This window comes from Mizuhopecten yessoensis, unplaced genomic scaffold, assembly GCF_002113885.1.
Source record: "Mizuhopecten yessoensis strain PY_sf001 unplaced genomic scaffold, ASM211388v2 scaffold8931, whole genome shotgun sequence".
NCBI lineage: Eukaryota > Metazoa > Mollusca > Bivalvia > Pectinida > Pectinidae > Mizuhopecten > Mizuhopecten yessoensis.
In genome coordinates, this window is record NW_018407794.1 from 590,309 (window position 1) to 605,268 (window position 14,960).

The window sequence follows — 14,960 nt, forward strand, 5'->3', positions numbered from 1 at the left end:
GGTGATGTAGACAGGTATAGACCAGAACCTGCCGTAGACCTGGCAGTGTGGGAGATACAAGGTCAGGTATGCCATGTGATGTAGACAGGTAAAGACCAGAACCTGCTGTAGGCCTTGCAGTGTGGGAGATACAAGGTCAGGTATGCCAGGTTATGTAGACAGGTAAAGACCAGAACCTGCTGTAGACCTGGCAGTGTGGGACATACAAGGTCAGGTACGGCAGGTGATGTAGACAGGTATAGACCAGAACCTGATGTAGACCTGGCAGTGTGGGAGATACAAGGTCAGGGACACCAGGTGATGTAGACAGAGGTAGAGACCAGAACCTGCTGTAGACCTGGCAGTGTGGGAGATACAAGGTCAGGTACACCAGGTGATGTAGACAGAGGTAGAGACCAGAACCTGCTGTAGACCTGGCAGTGTGGGAGATACAAGGTCAGGTACGCCAGGTGATGTAGACAGGTATAGACCAGAACCTGCTGTAGACCTGGCAGTGTGGGAGATCCAAGGTCAGGTACGTATATGCCAGGTGATGTAGACAGGTATAGACCAGAACCTACTGTAGACCTGGCAGTGTGGGAGATACAAGGTCAGGTACCCAAGGTGATGTAGACAGGTATAGACCAGAACCTGCTGTAGACCTGGCAGTGTTGGAGATACAAGGTCAGGTACCCAAGGTGATGGAGACAGGTCTAGACCAGAACCTGCTGTAGACCTGGCAGTGTGGGACATACAAGGTCAGGTACGTCAGGTGATGTAGACAGGTCTAGACCAGAACCTGCTGCAGACCTGGCAGTGTGGGAGATACAAGGGCAGGTACGCCAGGTGATGTAGACAGGGATAGACCAGAACCTGCTGTAGACCTGGCACTGTGGGACATACAAGGTCAGGTACGTCAGGTGATGTAGCCAGGTATAGACCAGAACCTGCTGTACACCTGGCAGTGTGGGAGATACAAGGTCAGGTACCCAAGGTGATGGAGACAGGTCTAGCCCAGAACCTGCTGTAGACCTGGCAGTGTTGGAGATACAAGGTCAGGTCCCCAAGGTGATGGAGACAGGTCTAGACCAGAACCTGCTGTAGACCTGGCAGTGTGGGAGATACAAGATGAGTTGTTTTTACAGGAACACTTACCAAACCTAGCTGGAAGTTATGCCGGGTATCTAGGGCATGTCATTAGAACTGGTACTGTTGTTTATTATAGTAATCTTGTACCATAAGATTCCTACTACTTACCAACAATAAAGTTCACATCTAAAATAAATTCCTCCAATCTTATAACAATAAATATATCAACATAAAGTCAGGTAGAGGGTTGAGGTTGTAGTTATAAGACAGCATAATTAATTCAAGTCATAGTAATTCTGGAAGGTTTAAAAGGCTTTCTACAAGAAGGCTTTGATTCCTACTATATATATATAACGTCAAGTACAGATAATAATTCAGGGGACATAACTCTACATAAATTTAAGATTATACTAATCCTATGTCTTAATTTACCAAAAGCTGGCTTTGGAAGATTATATAATGTCAATAATACATAAGTGATCAGGGGACAAAGCTATGTGTAAGTTTGCACCGATCCCTAATCTTAATATCAAAATAACTCATTTTGCCAAGCTTTCCACAAGATGGTTAATAATTCAAGGGGCATAACTCTTACATAAATCAAGGTTGCACCAATCACATGTCTGAAGAATACCCAAGTTGACCAGACTTCACACAAGATGGCCTCAACCCCCAGTAAACCTTACACCAGACAACCTTCAGACCACTACAGATCAACCCTCAACCCCTAGTAAACCTTTATACCAGACAACCTCCAGACCACTACAAATCAGCCCTCAACTCCTAGTAAACCTTTACACCAGACAACCTTCAGAACACCACAAATCAACCCTCAACCCCAAGTAAACCTTACACCAGACAACCTTCAGACCACTACAAACCAACCCTCAACCTCCAGTAAACCTTTACACCAGACAACCTTCAGACCACTACAGATCAACAGTTAGTAGATGAAGATCAACAAGAGTGAGATGTTTGTGTCTTTACATATAATTAACTGCCATGTTTCTGTACCCTTAGTGTTACTGTAAGCTATGATCACGTCACGTTTACTATGCACTGTACCTTAATCCAATACACTGTCCTGTATATGATAAGATAATTGTATACCAGCAGAGTAAGTCAATCTTGTCCTCTGTTATATATATATGTAGTACAGTAAACTAGATCCGGGTACTGTACCTCACATATATTTTGAAAGATTAAACTTTTTGTATTAATTTCAGGAAAGACTGTTCTTAATTTGTATATCATGGGATAATTGATAGATACAATATAAAAGATGCAGCGTCAGAGACTTCTTGTACAATGGTAATAGAAGTGGGCCATAGAACCAACTTGCTGCCTCTTCTTTTGAAATCGAAGAGAAGGGCTGAACTGGGAAATAAAATAAAATCAATAAAATCAAAATAGGTAAAATATCCCCTGCAGTCCTTTTGTTCGAGATCTAGAAAGTGTGTTTAGTAAACAGGGATTTCTCTAGACTTCGTAGTACTGACTGGCCGGGTAAAGAGTCTGTGAGCAGCACTTGAAGTACACGAACAGTCTAACCGGAAATATAACTAACAGAGAGAAAACCATCCACTCAGACTCAATGTCAACAGTATGTACACCCACAGACATGTGACCCTATATCATAGGTTATACACACGTCACACAAGTCCAACGTAATCCATTTACTTCAACCTAATGGTAAGGACCTTGGGTAATAATAATGTATAGTATCACAGACTACAGGCACTAAATAAAATATCATGTACGAGTCTTTCCATTGAGATTTTGAAATAATCTAAGGAAAAGGGTACAACTTCATGTACAAGTCTTCACAGTGATTTTGAAATATTTTTAAGGTTAAGGGAACCCCTGCATCAGTTACAATCACAAAGAAGAGCTCCACTCTAGAGTTTTTTTGACCTAGAGTACTCTCCCTTCAATAAAGAAGTTGGAGAAACCAAAAGGAGTTTTTCTGGCTTAGAGTAGCTTCCCTTGTCAAGATTTTCCTATGCTTTAATGTTTGCCCCATACACTGTAAATTGGACACGTGCACTCACTCTGATTATATGCGTGTATAAATCCTGTGTGACACTATTAAGAAGGTGTAGTCTTTGTTAAGCTTCAGCCTTCAATCCCTGCTGTTTTGTTATTCTCGTTTATAATTTCTATTTCCGTACATTTCAATTTTGAACAACCACAATTCTGTCAATAGTTCGTTTGGAAAGGTTTTAAATATATATTCTACAATTGTGACAGTGGTAATGGTATAGTTTAACCTGTTGGGACCAGCTTTTACCTTAAGCAAAAGAATTTTGTTTACAACGTCCAGTACTTCTTTCAAATATTTTCAACTTCTTCGTTTTTTATAACTCTATGAAATATTAATGTTTATGTACATTTCTAAGTCTATACAGCCATGAACTTGCTATTCTTTGGAAAACAAATTAAGTGTCTCCGACTACGTTTATTGTAAAAATATCAGCATGACCATTAGTACATGTGGCTGAAGGCATTTTTCTGAATCACTGAATTAAATCTGTACTTCACCAATGAATGTTTATTATCTTGTATACTTCCACTCCCAGAGATGCTGTATATCCTGAGGGACCGCCTGGCCTATATACACAAGACTTGCGCATGCCTTGCTTGCATGTCCAACTTTTCCACACTTATGACTTATGCAAGTCTACCTTGTACATGTATATCCGACTTCTCATGACTTGAGCAAGTCTACCTTGTACATGCATATCTGAATTCTCTTCGCGAGAGGCTGCGGTGGCCAAGTGGTTAAGGCGTCTGACATTCTGCTACCACTAACCCGGGCCTCCACCACTAGGTCACGGGTTCAAGACCTACGGTGGGCAGTCGCCTCGTACTGGCCGCAGGTCGGTGGTTTTTCTCCGAGAACTCTGGTTTTCCTTCACCGGCAAAAACCTGGCACATCCTTAAATGACCATAGCTGTTGATAGGATGTAAAGCACGAACAAACCAAACCAAACCAACTTCTCTACACAAATGACTTGAGCAAGTCTACCTTGTATGTCCGTTTATGCAAGTTGATGTTGTACATGTGAGGTCTCCTTGACAAAGCTTGAACAAATTTTCCTTTTACCCCTGACTTCTACTCAAACATGACTTGAGCAAGTCTAGCTTTTACATCAGTGAGAATAGTGACCTTCTAAGACATGTCTTATCTTTGTGTGTGAAAGAAACTGCCCTGTGCACAAACAAAAGCTCATGTCAGCTTAACAAAACATCAATTTTGTAATTATCATTATGATTCTGATTTTGAAAGTTTTTTGTTGATCTGATAAGAACCTATTTCCTCAAAAAGAACAATTTAATTTTCAATTTCAAAATTTGATTGTCTTATAGAAACAGTGTTAATTTTACAGTACTGCAAGTGACCAAGCTGACAGCAAGTCAGTTTCTATTGAGCAGACTAAAAACCAATTAGGCTGTATAGCAGAAGACTTAAAAGTTTTACACTTCTCCCGAGGGCATTAGGCATCAATACCATCTGTTATAGTATCAATCTTTTGTGTACAGAGCCGGTCTACATCAGGGTAAGGGTGGATGTGGCCTGTGAGGGAAGAGGTACGGTGGGTCTCTGAGCGGAGAGGGTGGGTGAAGTCTCTGAGGGGAGTGGGTGGGTGTGGCCTCTGAGGGGACAAGGTGGGTGTGGGCTCTGAGGGGACAGGGTGGGTGTGGCCTCTGAGGGGACAGTCTAGGTTTGGCTTCTGAGCGGAGAGGTTGTGTGTGGTCTCTGAGGGGAGTGGGTGGGTGCGGCCTCTGAGGGGAGTGGGTGGATGTGGTCTCTGAGGGGACAGGGTGGGTGTGGTCTCTGAGGGGAGTGTGGGTGTGGTCTCTGAGGGGACAGTCTAGGTTTGGCTTCTGAGCGGAGAGGTTGTTTGTGGTCTCTGAGCGGAGAGATTGTGTGTAGCCTCTGAGGGGAGTGGGTGGGTGTGGTCTCTGAGGGGAGTGGGTGGGAGTGGTCTCTGAGGGGAGAGGGTGGGTGTGGTCTTTGAGGGGAGAAGGTGGATGTGGCCTCCATGGGATGGGAGGGAAGGAGGAGAGGTTGGGTGTTGTCTGTTTGAGGGGAGAGGATAGGGTGGCTTCTGTCAGAGGGGAAATGAGAGGATGTGGTTTCTGTTTGACAGGTAGGTGGTCTACTTTGTGTTGAGGGTGTATGTAACCACTTTTGACAGGGAAAGGGTTGAATCAGCCTCAGTCTTAGAGGAAGTGGGTTGATGTACATGTGGTCTATTTGGAAGGAAGGTAACAGGTACATAGCTATAAAGATGAGAAAGGAAGTAACAGGAATTCACCTGGGACCACGTTGTGTAATTATCAGGAATACTGTGTATGGCATGAAGCATATCTACATCACAAGGATTTTCAACAAGAAGAATATCAGGGTTAAAACTGAAAAGGCAATAAAAGCCAATCTAATCACAGGACTATTAGGATTAACTCATTCACCCCTACAATGTTGAACTGGACTTGCCCAGTCATTGATTTGGTAAGGTTTCAATATGACTTTAGGGGTGAATAGGTTGAGAAGTACATATAACGTAAAATAAACCCACATGTACTGGCCACAAAAAGGTCATGCTGGACAGTCCAAGTACATACATACCAGAGACATATAGCCGCAGCTGGGTCCCACAGGGAACATGATTCTACTCTGTCACAGAATATCAAGCTTGCATTGCCTGGAAAACTAAATTATCCCACATATATAGACAATTCCTCTACACTCAGCGGATATTTATTTTAAGTCCTGACTGAGTTATCATCAATTTTTTAACATCCAACATTGCTAGTATATTCTCTAACATTAGACCTGTGTATGTGTTGCACGTGGAAGCCATGTTGCACCATTTAACCTGTGAATTAAGCAAAACAAAAAAAATGAAATAAATACTTTCAGAAAAGCTTTTGCAGGATTTTGACACGAATCGAGTACAAGAGTGCAGCGGAGTACAGCTAACACATTGTGAACACTGGATGTACATAAAGCTTACTGCCCAGGATAGCAAGTTGTCTGTCAGTCAGCTGTTAAGAGTGCATCTAAAATATCAGCCATACTGATAATACAATGCATGACCTTGACAAGGAAGGCCATACATTTGCTTCCCTGTACTAGTCACCAACATCTAAATCACGACGTTGACATTTATTTTCATCAAAACATGTATTTGCCAACGTGACCTTGACACATTCGTATATCAAAATATGACCTTGTTATTATGACCTTGCAAGCGATGTTGTTCAAAATATGATCTTCAATGAGACAGACATTTATATATCGCAGCATTTTCTGTAATCAGCAGAAGTGCAATGGCCAAGACGACTGCCAACACAGCATCAAGTACCTGTCATCAGGTAATCCTTTTAATGATCCCTGTCACACAGCTCTATGGAGTTTCCTTTATACAGTAACCTCCTCTTAACTTCCGTTTGGAAATAACACCAGCACATTTGGGCCAGGATACTTCCATTGACCAGGTAACACAGTTGGTTAGGGCGAATGTAGAATAATCTATAAGTCAAGTGTTCAAATACTGATCCAGCCCCATCACTCAACATTTCCCGCTCAAAGCACTGTTAATGATTATACATATTTGTTTTCATCTTTACTATTTCACATGAAAGTCCCATAAGGTGATTTTTCAGAAATGATTTATCAAAGCTATTGTAGTAGAAAGCAGTTTCCAACACTTTGTTACAGGTTTTGGCAGTGGTACAAAGTTTTGGAGAACTTACATTTACAGAAGAATACTTTCTTAAGTTGCTTCAACATGTTTTTCCAAATAGTCAGCATTTTCCCAAAGTGTCATATGAGGATATGCCTTCCACTAACTACCTTTGGACCCTGTGCAGTTCCTTTCCATCATTCATCCCTGAAATTTCATAATGAACTATTCCAACCTTTCAATTGGAAGAGTTCAAATGAGTCCTCAGGGGTGAATGAGTTAAGGAACTGCACAGGGACCAATTTGATTACAAGACACTATGACAGATGGGCACTTACAAGTTGACAGAGGGAAGACAACTCAACATTAATACAGGATATGTCTAAAAGTGATACCTTATAATTAACATAAAACTATTGATGCGATACGTTACACAGGTATAGTTTGTAGAGCTTTTAAATAGAGCGCTTTATTTATGTAGGTATAAACTTTAAAAAAAATATTACTAGCTGCTACTCAAAATACTAACTTTTTAATCTGAATCCTAACATTGATATGTGATATCTGATTCAAATAAAGTGCTTGAAATTGTTATGTCAAACTCAACTACCCGGATATATAATTTATTAATTGTATATACCATTCATGTTTTTTAAGTATGTGCCCCCTAACATATTATTACAGACATTAAACAAACGAAGTCCTGTAGATCTCTTGACACATTTAGGATTTTGGGACATGTAGATACTAACGACAGCTACAAACCTAGAAACAGGGGTGGATTATAATGTAGGTACTTGATCCCTGTCTACCCTTTCTCCCTGTAACTTATGATTAGTCCATGCCTGTACATCCCCTCCACCCACCCCCGGCCAACATTTTATGTATTTCATTGTAAACGCATCAAAGCATAGGATCAGATGCTTGACACACATGTGAATGTAGAACCCCCCCCCCCCCCCCCCCCAGTTTGTTGTCCACTAAAGACAGCTTTAAAAGCAACTCCCATTCACTAACAAATGCTTGTCACTTTTTTTAATACTTTTCAGTTTTAGATATTCGTTTAAATCAAAACATAGAAAATTAATAAAAAGAGAACAATAGGCAAAATCTGTAATGTATCCAACATCTAACCCAAGTCATTTTCAGTAGTTTTATAATATTTGTACTTGTGTCAACAATGTTATCTTAAAAAAGGTCAAAGGTCAACAGAAGTCTTTCAACAGACATATAATGTAGATAAAAATGTATCTCCAGAAGTATTGTTAAAGGTCAACAGCAGTCTTTCAAAGTAGATCAAACAGGTCTCTAAAAGTTAGGTCAAAGGTCAACAGTAGTCTTTCAAAGTAAATCAAATTGGCTCTAGAAGTAAGGTCAAAGGTCAACTATACTCTTTCAAAGTAGATCAAAATCGATGTTTAGAAGTTAGGTAAAAGGTAAAAAGTGGTCTTCAAATAATAGAGGTTAGCTAGTCTAAGGTCAACTGTAGTCTTTCAAAAAATACATTATGTAGATCAAAACTTATCTCTAGAAAATTAGGTCAAAGGTCCAAAAAAGTCTTTCATAGTAGATTAAACTAGCTTTCTCAGGAAAAGTCAAAGTAAACAGTGATGTTTTAGAATTTATTGGTCAAAGGTCAACAGTGGTTTCAAGAAATGTCAAAGCACACTGATGGGCATTTTTGGGCGAACTTAAATGTTAGGTTTCTAAGAAGCATGTACCTTGTACACATGACGGAGACAACTTTAATAGTGATCTGTGGAAAGTGAGGAACTTGGCAGCAAATATCAAAAGTAAACAGACCATGTCAAAGGTCAAGGTTGTACAGGATGGTTCATGGAATAGCGTTACATAAAAATGTAATCCATATCTGAAGACATTAAGATTTTCATTAATGAATTACCGGGGTATAAGACAAAATATTTCTAAACAGCAAATCCCTATGAAACTGCAAACAGCATTCTTCTATAAACAGTATATATATCTATAAACAGTATATATATCTATATAAACAGTATAGGTCAAAGAAGTAATATAGACGGTAAAATCCCATATAACACTGGATCCTAATGGGGGTATATAAACAGTATATATATCTATATAAACAGTACAAATATAAACATCTATAAACAACAGTTTATGTATATCTCAGTGTCTCTCCTCTATAACTGTCACCTCCAAAACAACACATTCTGCTGCAGCAATGGAAAGTAACAGGTAGCCTATTAACTGACCCAGCCTTAATCTGATTATACTGAACGTGGTGATCACATGTGGTCATGATCAGGACAACAAGTAGGCACAAAGCCTTCACATCACATAATGACTTCAGTTTCTTTATTTCCGAGAGCCATCCCACTCATAGGTTAAATGTCAAACAATTGACTTTAAACATATTTTATTGTCCAAATATTGGCACAAAAGGATCAGGCACAAGTTATTTCAACTTATGAAGCCGTCTCCTATTAACATAACAAATTTACAGACAAATGATGGCACAAATAATTATAAATTCAATTTTTAAAACAAGTCAATTTTTCACGGGAATAAACATATATCAGCATAAAGTTCAAAATCTTCCGCTGGATTTAATGAATTTTTGCACATGATCAAATAAGTAATAATTTTCCTCCAAAGCCAACAACTCATTTCCAAATAATAGTAGTTTTAAACTTATTTGTGTATTTAAATTACTTAAAACTTGAAACATGTCAGTACGAACAGTTGCATAACGTTGGCACTCAAAAAAGAAGTGATATGCGTTTTCACAATGATGTAAACAATTTGGACAGTGTGAGTCAGTAACTAAGTTTGCAAGGAATAGGTCATCTTTAAGAGAACTGCATTTATGTCTTAACCTGGTATGTATAATATTTAGTTTTCTTTCGCCATACTTATAATAGCAAGGTTGACTAGTAGGAATATTTTGGGATAGNAAACAATTACATCATGTAATACATATACAAGAGATTTGTATACACATTTTAATTGATAAAGTGGAGAGTGAGCTTACAAAGTACACAAGTAGTTTTCCATATCTGACATTGATTTCTCTACATTTTCTCGAAGCACAATATAAATACTTTCTTAGATTGCATAATTCTTTTACATTTTTAGTACTCAATAATTTCGTTAACTTAAAAAACATTAGGACTAATCTGTGATAGAATCGATTGATATATTAACATCTCAGATCTTTATATAATGGACATTTTAGGATGAAGTGAAATTCATCTTCTATATCGCCAGAAGCACAGCGAGTTCATGATGTATGCTGCCGAACAACATTGTTCCGCGTGAATAAAACCTTCAGAAGTTGTTAAGTGACCCAGACTTAATCTGACAATACTTAACATCATATGGATCCTACAGGACCACAAGCATGTACGTAACCTTCACATGCACACACCACACGTGAGTACAACCTTCAGGATCTGCATGTGAAATAATTTAATAAAAGCACTTACCTGGGAGACAAATTCTGGTTAATGTTCCAAACAGTCAATTTTAACAAATGCAGAACGAGCTCTCTAAACACTAGACAGATTTAGCCTGTGTATTATCTATACACACACAGAACACTAGTATACAGTGATCTGACGGGTGCAAGTCTGTGTATACCTGACCTAATTGAACGGGTACACATGTAACAATATCACATGACCGATCACGCATGACAGGTCCAGTAATAGTACACTGTATAGGTAAGTATATAAACGTGGCTAATTTACATGTGTACGTGACACCATCAGTATAAGAAACGTAATACAATCCCAACGGAGGTTAACCCTGCTGGAAATCAGTCATCATTTGGTGTAAGAAGTAAACATTAATGATTTAGAACTAAGCTCCCTCGCATGTAGGACTAATGTAATTGTGTAAGCATCAGAACTCATGCTGGCATGAAACAGAATTAGCTTCTCCGAGAGAAACCCGAAAACGGTAGTGGCATACAAATGGTGAACACTTGCAATGAAAAAAATTCTTTGTTCATTACAAATCAATAACTTCCATTGTACTGCCCGGCTTAAATCTAGGTTGGTGTTTCCCCTGATCTGTATATTATATAAAAATCACATTGTAAAGAAAATCTACTCTGTTTTTGTATACCATTGGAGAATGTACATGGTTTGTAAAAGATTTCTTTCACACATGGCAAGTTAACATAGCACATATGTACCCTTGTCTTTTTAACAGATAGATAAACAAAATATACACATACCGTTGTATATATTGTATACATCCGTTACCCATTTCTCTGCAGTATTAACGTAAAAATACACCTACCCTTTAAAGCTTCCTTGCACAAATTCCCAAAGTAAAGAAATGAAAAATCCAGGGCATTGATATTGCCCTGTCACCTTGTGTCAATATGACTACAGTCTGCTAGACCTGTGTCCAGTTCACAAGGCCGTCACACACTTGTCAAGTAAACAAAATATTCCCCTGGTCAACTTACCCTGGCCAGAATGTACAGCAGGTACAAGCCCCAGTGTCACACTAACGTTAAACCGTTTCCTTTATAGTGTGACCTCCACGCACGGCTTCAATGATAAAAAATCCTCTAAAACGTGATTCACCTCAGAGATAGACCATACATGCTGGAGAGAAACGCCAGGTTTAGATAAATGTTTCCCCTGCACAGACACTGTGTAGATTTAACACTGTTTGTACTGTATTTCTTCCTCTAGTACTGAACACTAGCTGCAGGTGAAATGGCTGCTATAACCTTGTGTGTCCCTGTGTGTTTACACTACAGACTGGTGGTACTGATGCTGTGCTTAGTGGAGGTGTTGATGCAACTTTCCCCCCACTAGAATTAGTTCCCCTGGGAGGAGGTGTAATCTGTGTTATACATATATATATACATTATTTATCAAATACATAAGCTATAAAATGTCAAATAGATCTTTTTACATTTCTGAGATAAACTAAATGTAAAGCCTTAAAACAATACATATTAAATATGTATATGGTGTTTTTTCAACTCAAAGTCACCTTCAGTAAAAATGTATAGGTTTTCAAACAAATAGAATATTGCTGTCCTCATATAGTCATCCTAATTAAGTGAAATCGGGTCATAATTCACAAAACAAAAATTTTTGGGGGGGGGGGGGGGGGGGGGGATGGAGGATTGTATTAGAATGGGACAGGGTCAATCACTGATCACACATCAGGTGGTTCATGATCCGAGGTACTGGATCAATAAGGACTTTTCTCTGTCTTATGAGAATTTTTCTGTCGTTTGGTCACCGTATAATACAGACTGTTGCTATGATAAAGGATAAGTTAGTAAAGAGTGTTTACACACTGATAAAGAATACATCAAACTAGTTGGGGGATAACACCCAGCAGGATAACATTATCTAGTTGCTACTGGCCTTGTTCCTGGCCAAAGATCTTGTTTTTTGTAAGTCGGGCACATACATACAGTACGTGTCATGGAATTCATCAAGGTTTATACAAATATTTTCATAAAATATTTGGGTCAGAATTGTGAGTATATTGTAAAAGTGGAAATATTCATGTTTTTCGCGTTGAGTAAATTAGTGCGACAATATCCACATATTAAGATTTACTCATAGATAATATTGAATATTTATATTTTAAAACTATAACCAGGGCGAAAATTTCCACACCACGATCAGTTTAAAGGGTTAAAATGCAAAAAAAATCCACTTTTGCAGTATTTCGTCTTTTTCATTCAAACGTTTTTACTTTCCTACCCGAGTACCATTATGGTGGTGGGTTTGGTGTGTGTGGAGATGATTGTAATAGCTTTTCGTCAGCTTTATTTGAAGATTTTAGGCAGTACTTTTTTTCTTTTAACCTCGAGCTCAGAAATTGGAATTCTTGTATCACTGACACTCTTTGCCGCGGTTCTCGTAAAGTGTAGAACTTGCATGTGTAACACTGATTGTAATACCAGATCTAAATCAATATTTCCGAACTAATGATTCTTTCAAACACGGTGTGTATATAAAAAAATTGCTTATATACATGTATATTTGAGTTTTCATTGGTAAGTGTTGGAATTGTGCCCCAAAACAAACAAGCCTTCATCCACCTGTCATTGAACAGGGGACAACTTGTTGTACCGCTAAAATTGCTTATATACATGTATATTGGAGTTTTCATTGGTAAGTATTGGATATGTGCCCCAAAACAAACAAGCGTTCATCCACCTGTCTTTTAACAGGGACAACTCGTTGTACCACCAAACTCGTTGTACTGCCAAAATGTTTTAAACGGAAGGTGGCAGTATATCGGGGTTATACTGTACCTGTATAAAAATATTTTCTCTCATTCTTTTGCAACAGATGACATAAAATTTCATATATTATGTAAAATAACCAACTCTCATGTTGATAGCTAAAACATGACATCATCTGATTATATAGAATGGTATCTTGTCTTGATTGTGATATCATAATTCCCGGTATGCTTGTGAAATGCCAGGGATTTCTCACACCCTCACGTGGCTGCTTTCTGACAGGTACAGTATAGAATATGTTTCCTCTCCCACATGGTACGTGTGCTACAAGTGTACGAACACCTGACGTGGTACGTCAGTAGATGACGTACTGTACTAGTGTTATCAATGAACACGTCGGTCACAGACACTCGTAAATATTAAGTAGTAGCGTATCGGCCTGGTCAAACATTCCATAAGTACCAAACTTATCAGAACAAATAATACAATCGTATTTAAACAAATTAATCTGGTGTACAAATATTTCACTAATTTTATCTATGAAACAAAAGAAAATATGACAACCTTATTTACTGATCACACCACATATGAGATTATTAGATAAACATTCCTTTGTAATCCTATTCATGTTTCGTACAAAACCTCTGGGAAAACTTCAGCGACTCTGAAAAGTTTTTTTACATTAAATCTGTGACCTCTTTGTACCCACAATTTATATTTGGTTGATGATTATAAAAAATATAATAAATTATAAGCTTTTTTATTTTACAACAATTATGAAACAAGTTATATTAATCACTCTTGCTGGCCTGGAGTTTAGCATGCATAGGGGTCTTAATGTGGGCGGTAGCCAGAGTGTCTGGAGAAAACCAACGTGGTCAGGCAGGTGACCCCATACGTTTTTACACTAGTGCAAAGTGAGTGCCTCATCCACTGTGCGACCCGACCATACAAAGTGATGACCAACACGAGGACCATGATCATGTTGTATAAAGGACACATCACACAATGAAGTATATCATATATATAATGATAACTGATCTGCACTTATACTTCATCCGATACATATGTCAGGTACACAATCATCGACCAATTCAGTAGTCTGAATATCAAGTAGCAAGCTTATGACCTTGCATTGACATCTGTGAGCTAGAATGATTTTTTTTTGCATTAATGTTACAGTATGATCTAACATCTAAATTTAAAACAATGCTGCAGCTATCTGTGTGATCGATATCTCTGTCACTACCTGTGTGTTGGACACGCCAGTAGTAACCTGTGTGATGGACACCTCTGTATCTACCTGTGTGTTTGATTGGTATCTACCTGTGTGTTACCTCTGTATCTACCAGTGTGTTACCTCTGTATCGACAACTCTGTATCTACCAGTGTGTTACCTCTGTATCTACCTGTGTGATGGACACCCCTGTATCTACCTGTGTGTTACCTCTGTATCTACCTGTGTGATGGAAACCCCTGTATCTACCAGTGTGTTACCTCTGTATCTACCAGTGTGTTACCTCTGTATCTACCAGTGTGTTACCCCTGTATCTACATGTGTGTTACCTCAGTTTATACCTGTGTGTTACCACTGTATCTACCTGTGTGTTACCACTGTATCTACCTGTGTGTCACCTCTGTATCTACCTGTGTGTTACCTCTGTATCTACCTGTGTGTTACCTATGTATCTACCTGTGTGTTACCTCTGTATCTACCAGTGTGTCACCTCTGTATATCTACCTCTGTATCTACATGTGTGTTACCTCTGTATCTACCTTTGTGTTACCTCTGTATCTACCTGTGTGTCACCTCTGTATCTACCTTTGTGTTACCTCTGTATCTACCTGTGTGTTACCTCTGTATCTCCCTGTGTGTTACCTATGTATCTACCTGTGTGTTTCCTCTGTATCTACCAGTGTGTCACCTCTGTATATCTACCTCTGTATCTACCTGTGTGTTACCTCTGTATCTTCCTGTATGATGG

General features: G+C 38.8%; 2 protein-coding genes across 12 annotated transcripts in view; both read right to left on the reverse strand.

The window, feature by feature from the left end:
* LOC110456852 (electroneutral sodium bicarbonate exchanger 1-like) overlaps positions 1-14,960 on the reverse strand; it is a 112,261-nt gene that overhangs the window by 76,121 nt on the left and 21,180 nt on the right. For 5 of the 11 annotated variants that reach the window (XM_021507869.1, XM_021507866.1, XM_021507868.1 and 2 more), the window contains exon 1: positions 11,221-11,535. The exons of 4 other annotated variants lie outside the window; for them this stretch is intronic. The gene's annotated coding sequence lies outside the window, so the exon portion shown is untranslated. Of the gene's footprint in view, positions 1-10,228; positions 10,392-11,048; positions 11,188-11,220; positions 11,536-14,960 lie in introns of those variants that run through there. 2 more of the 11 variants (XM_021507865.1, XM_021507862.1) reach the window with 2 other exon arrangements.
* On the reverse strand, positions 4,624-6,966 carry LOC110456867 (pollen-specific leucine-rich repeat extensin-like protein 3). The gene is made up of 2 exons (XM_021507893.1): positions 6,932-6,966; positions 4,624-5,260 (listed from the first exon to the last, which is right to left on the reverse strand). Exons 1-2 carry the CDS (start codon positions 6,964-6,966, stop codon positions 4,624-4,626), a joined length of 672 nt encoding a protein of 223 aa, XP_021363568.1.

Bases quoted from the DNA above. Each gene is read 5' to 3' on its own strand.
- LOC110456867 (XM_021507893.1), bottom strand. From the start codon at position 6,966: ATGAATGATGGAAAGGAACTGCACAGGGTCCAAAG. The intron at 5,261-6,931 runs GTAGTTAGTGGA...CCCTGTCAAAAG, and splicing joins GAACTGCACAGGGTCCAAAG to TGGTTACATACACCCTCAAC.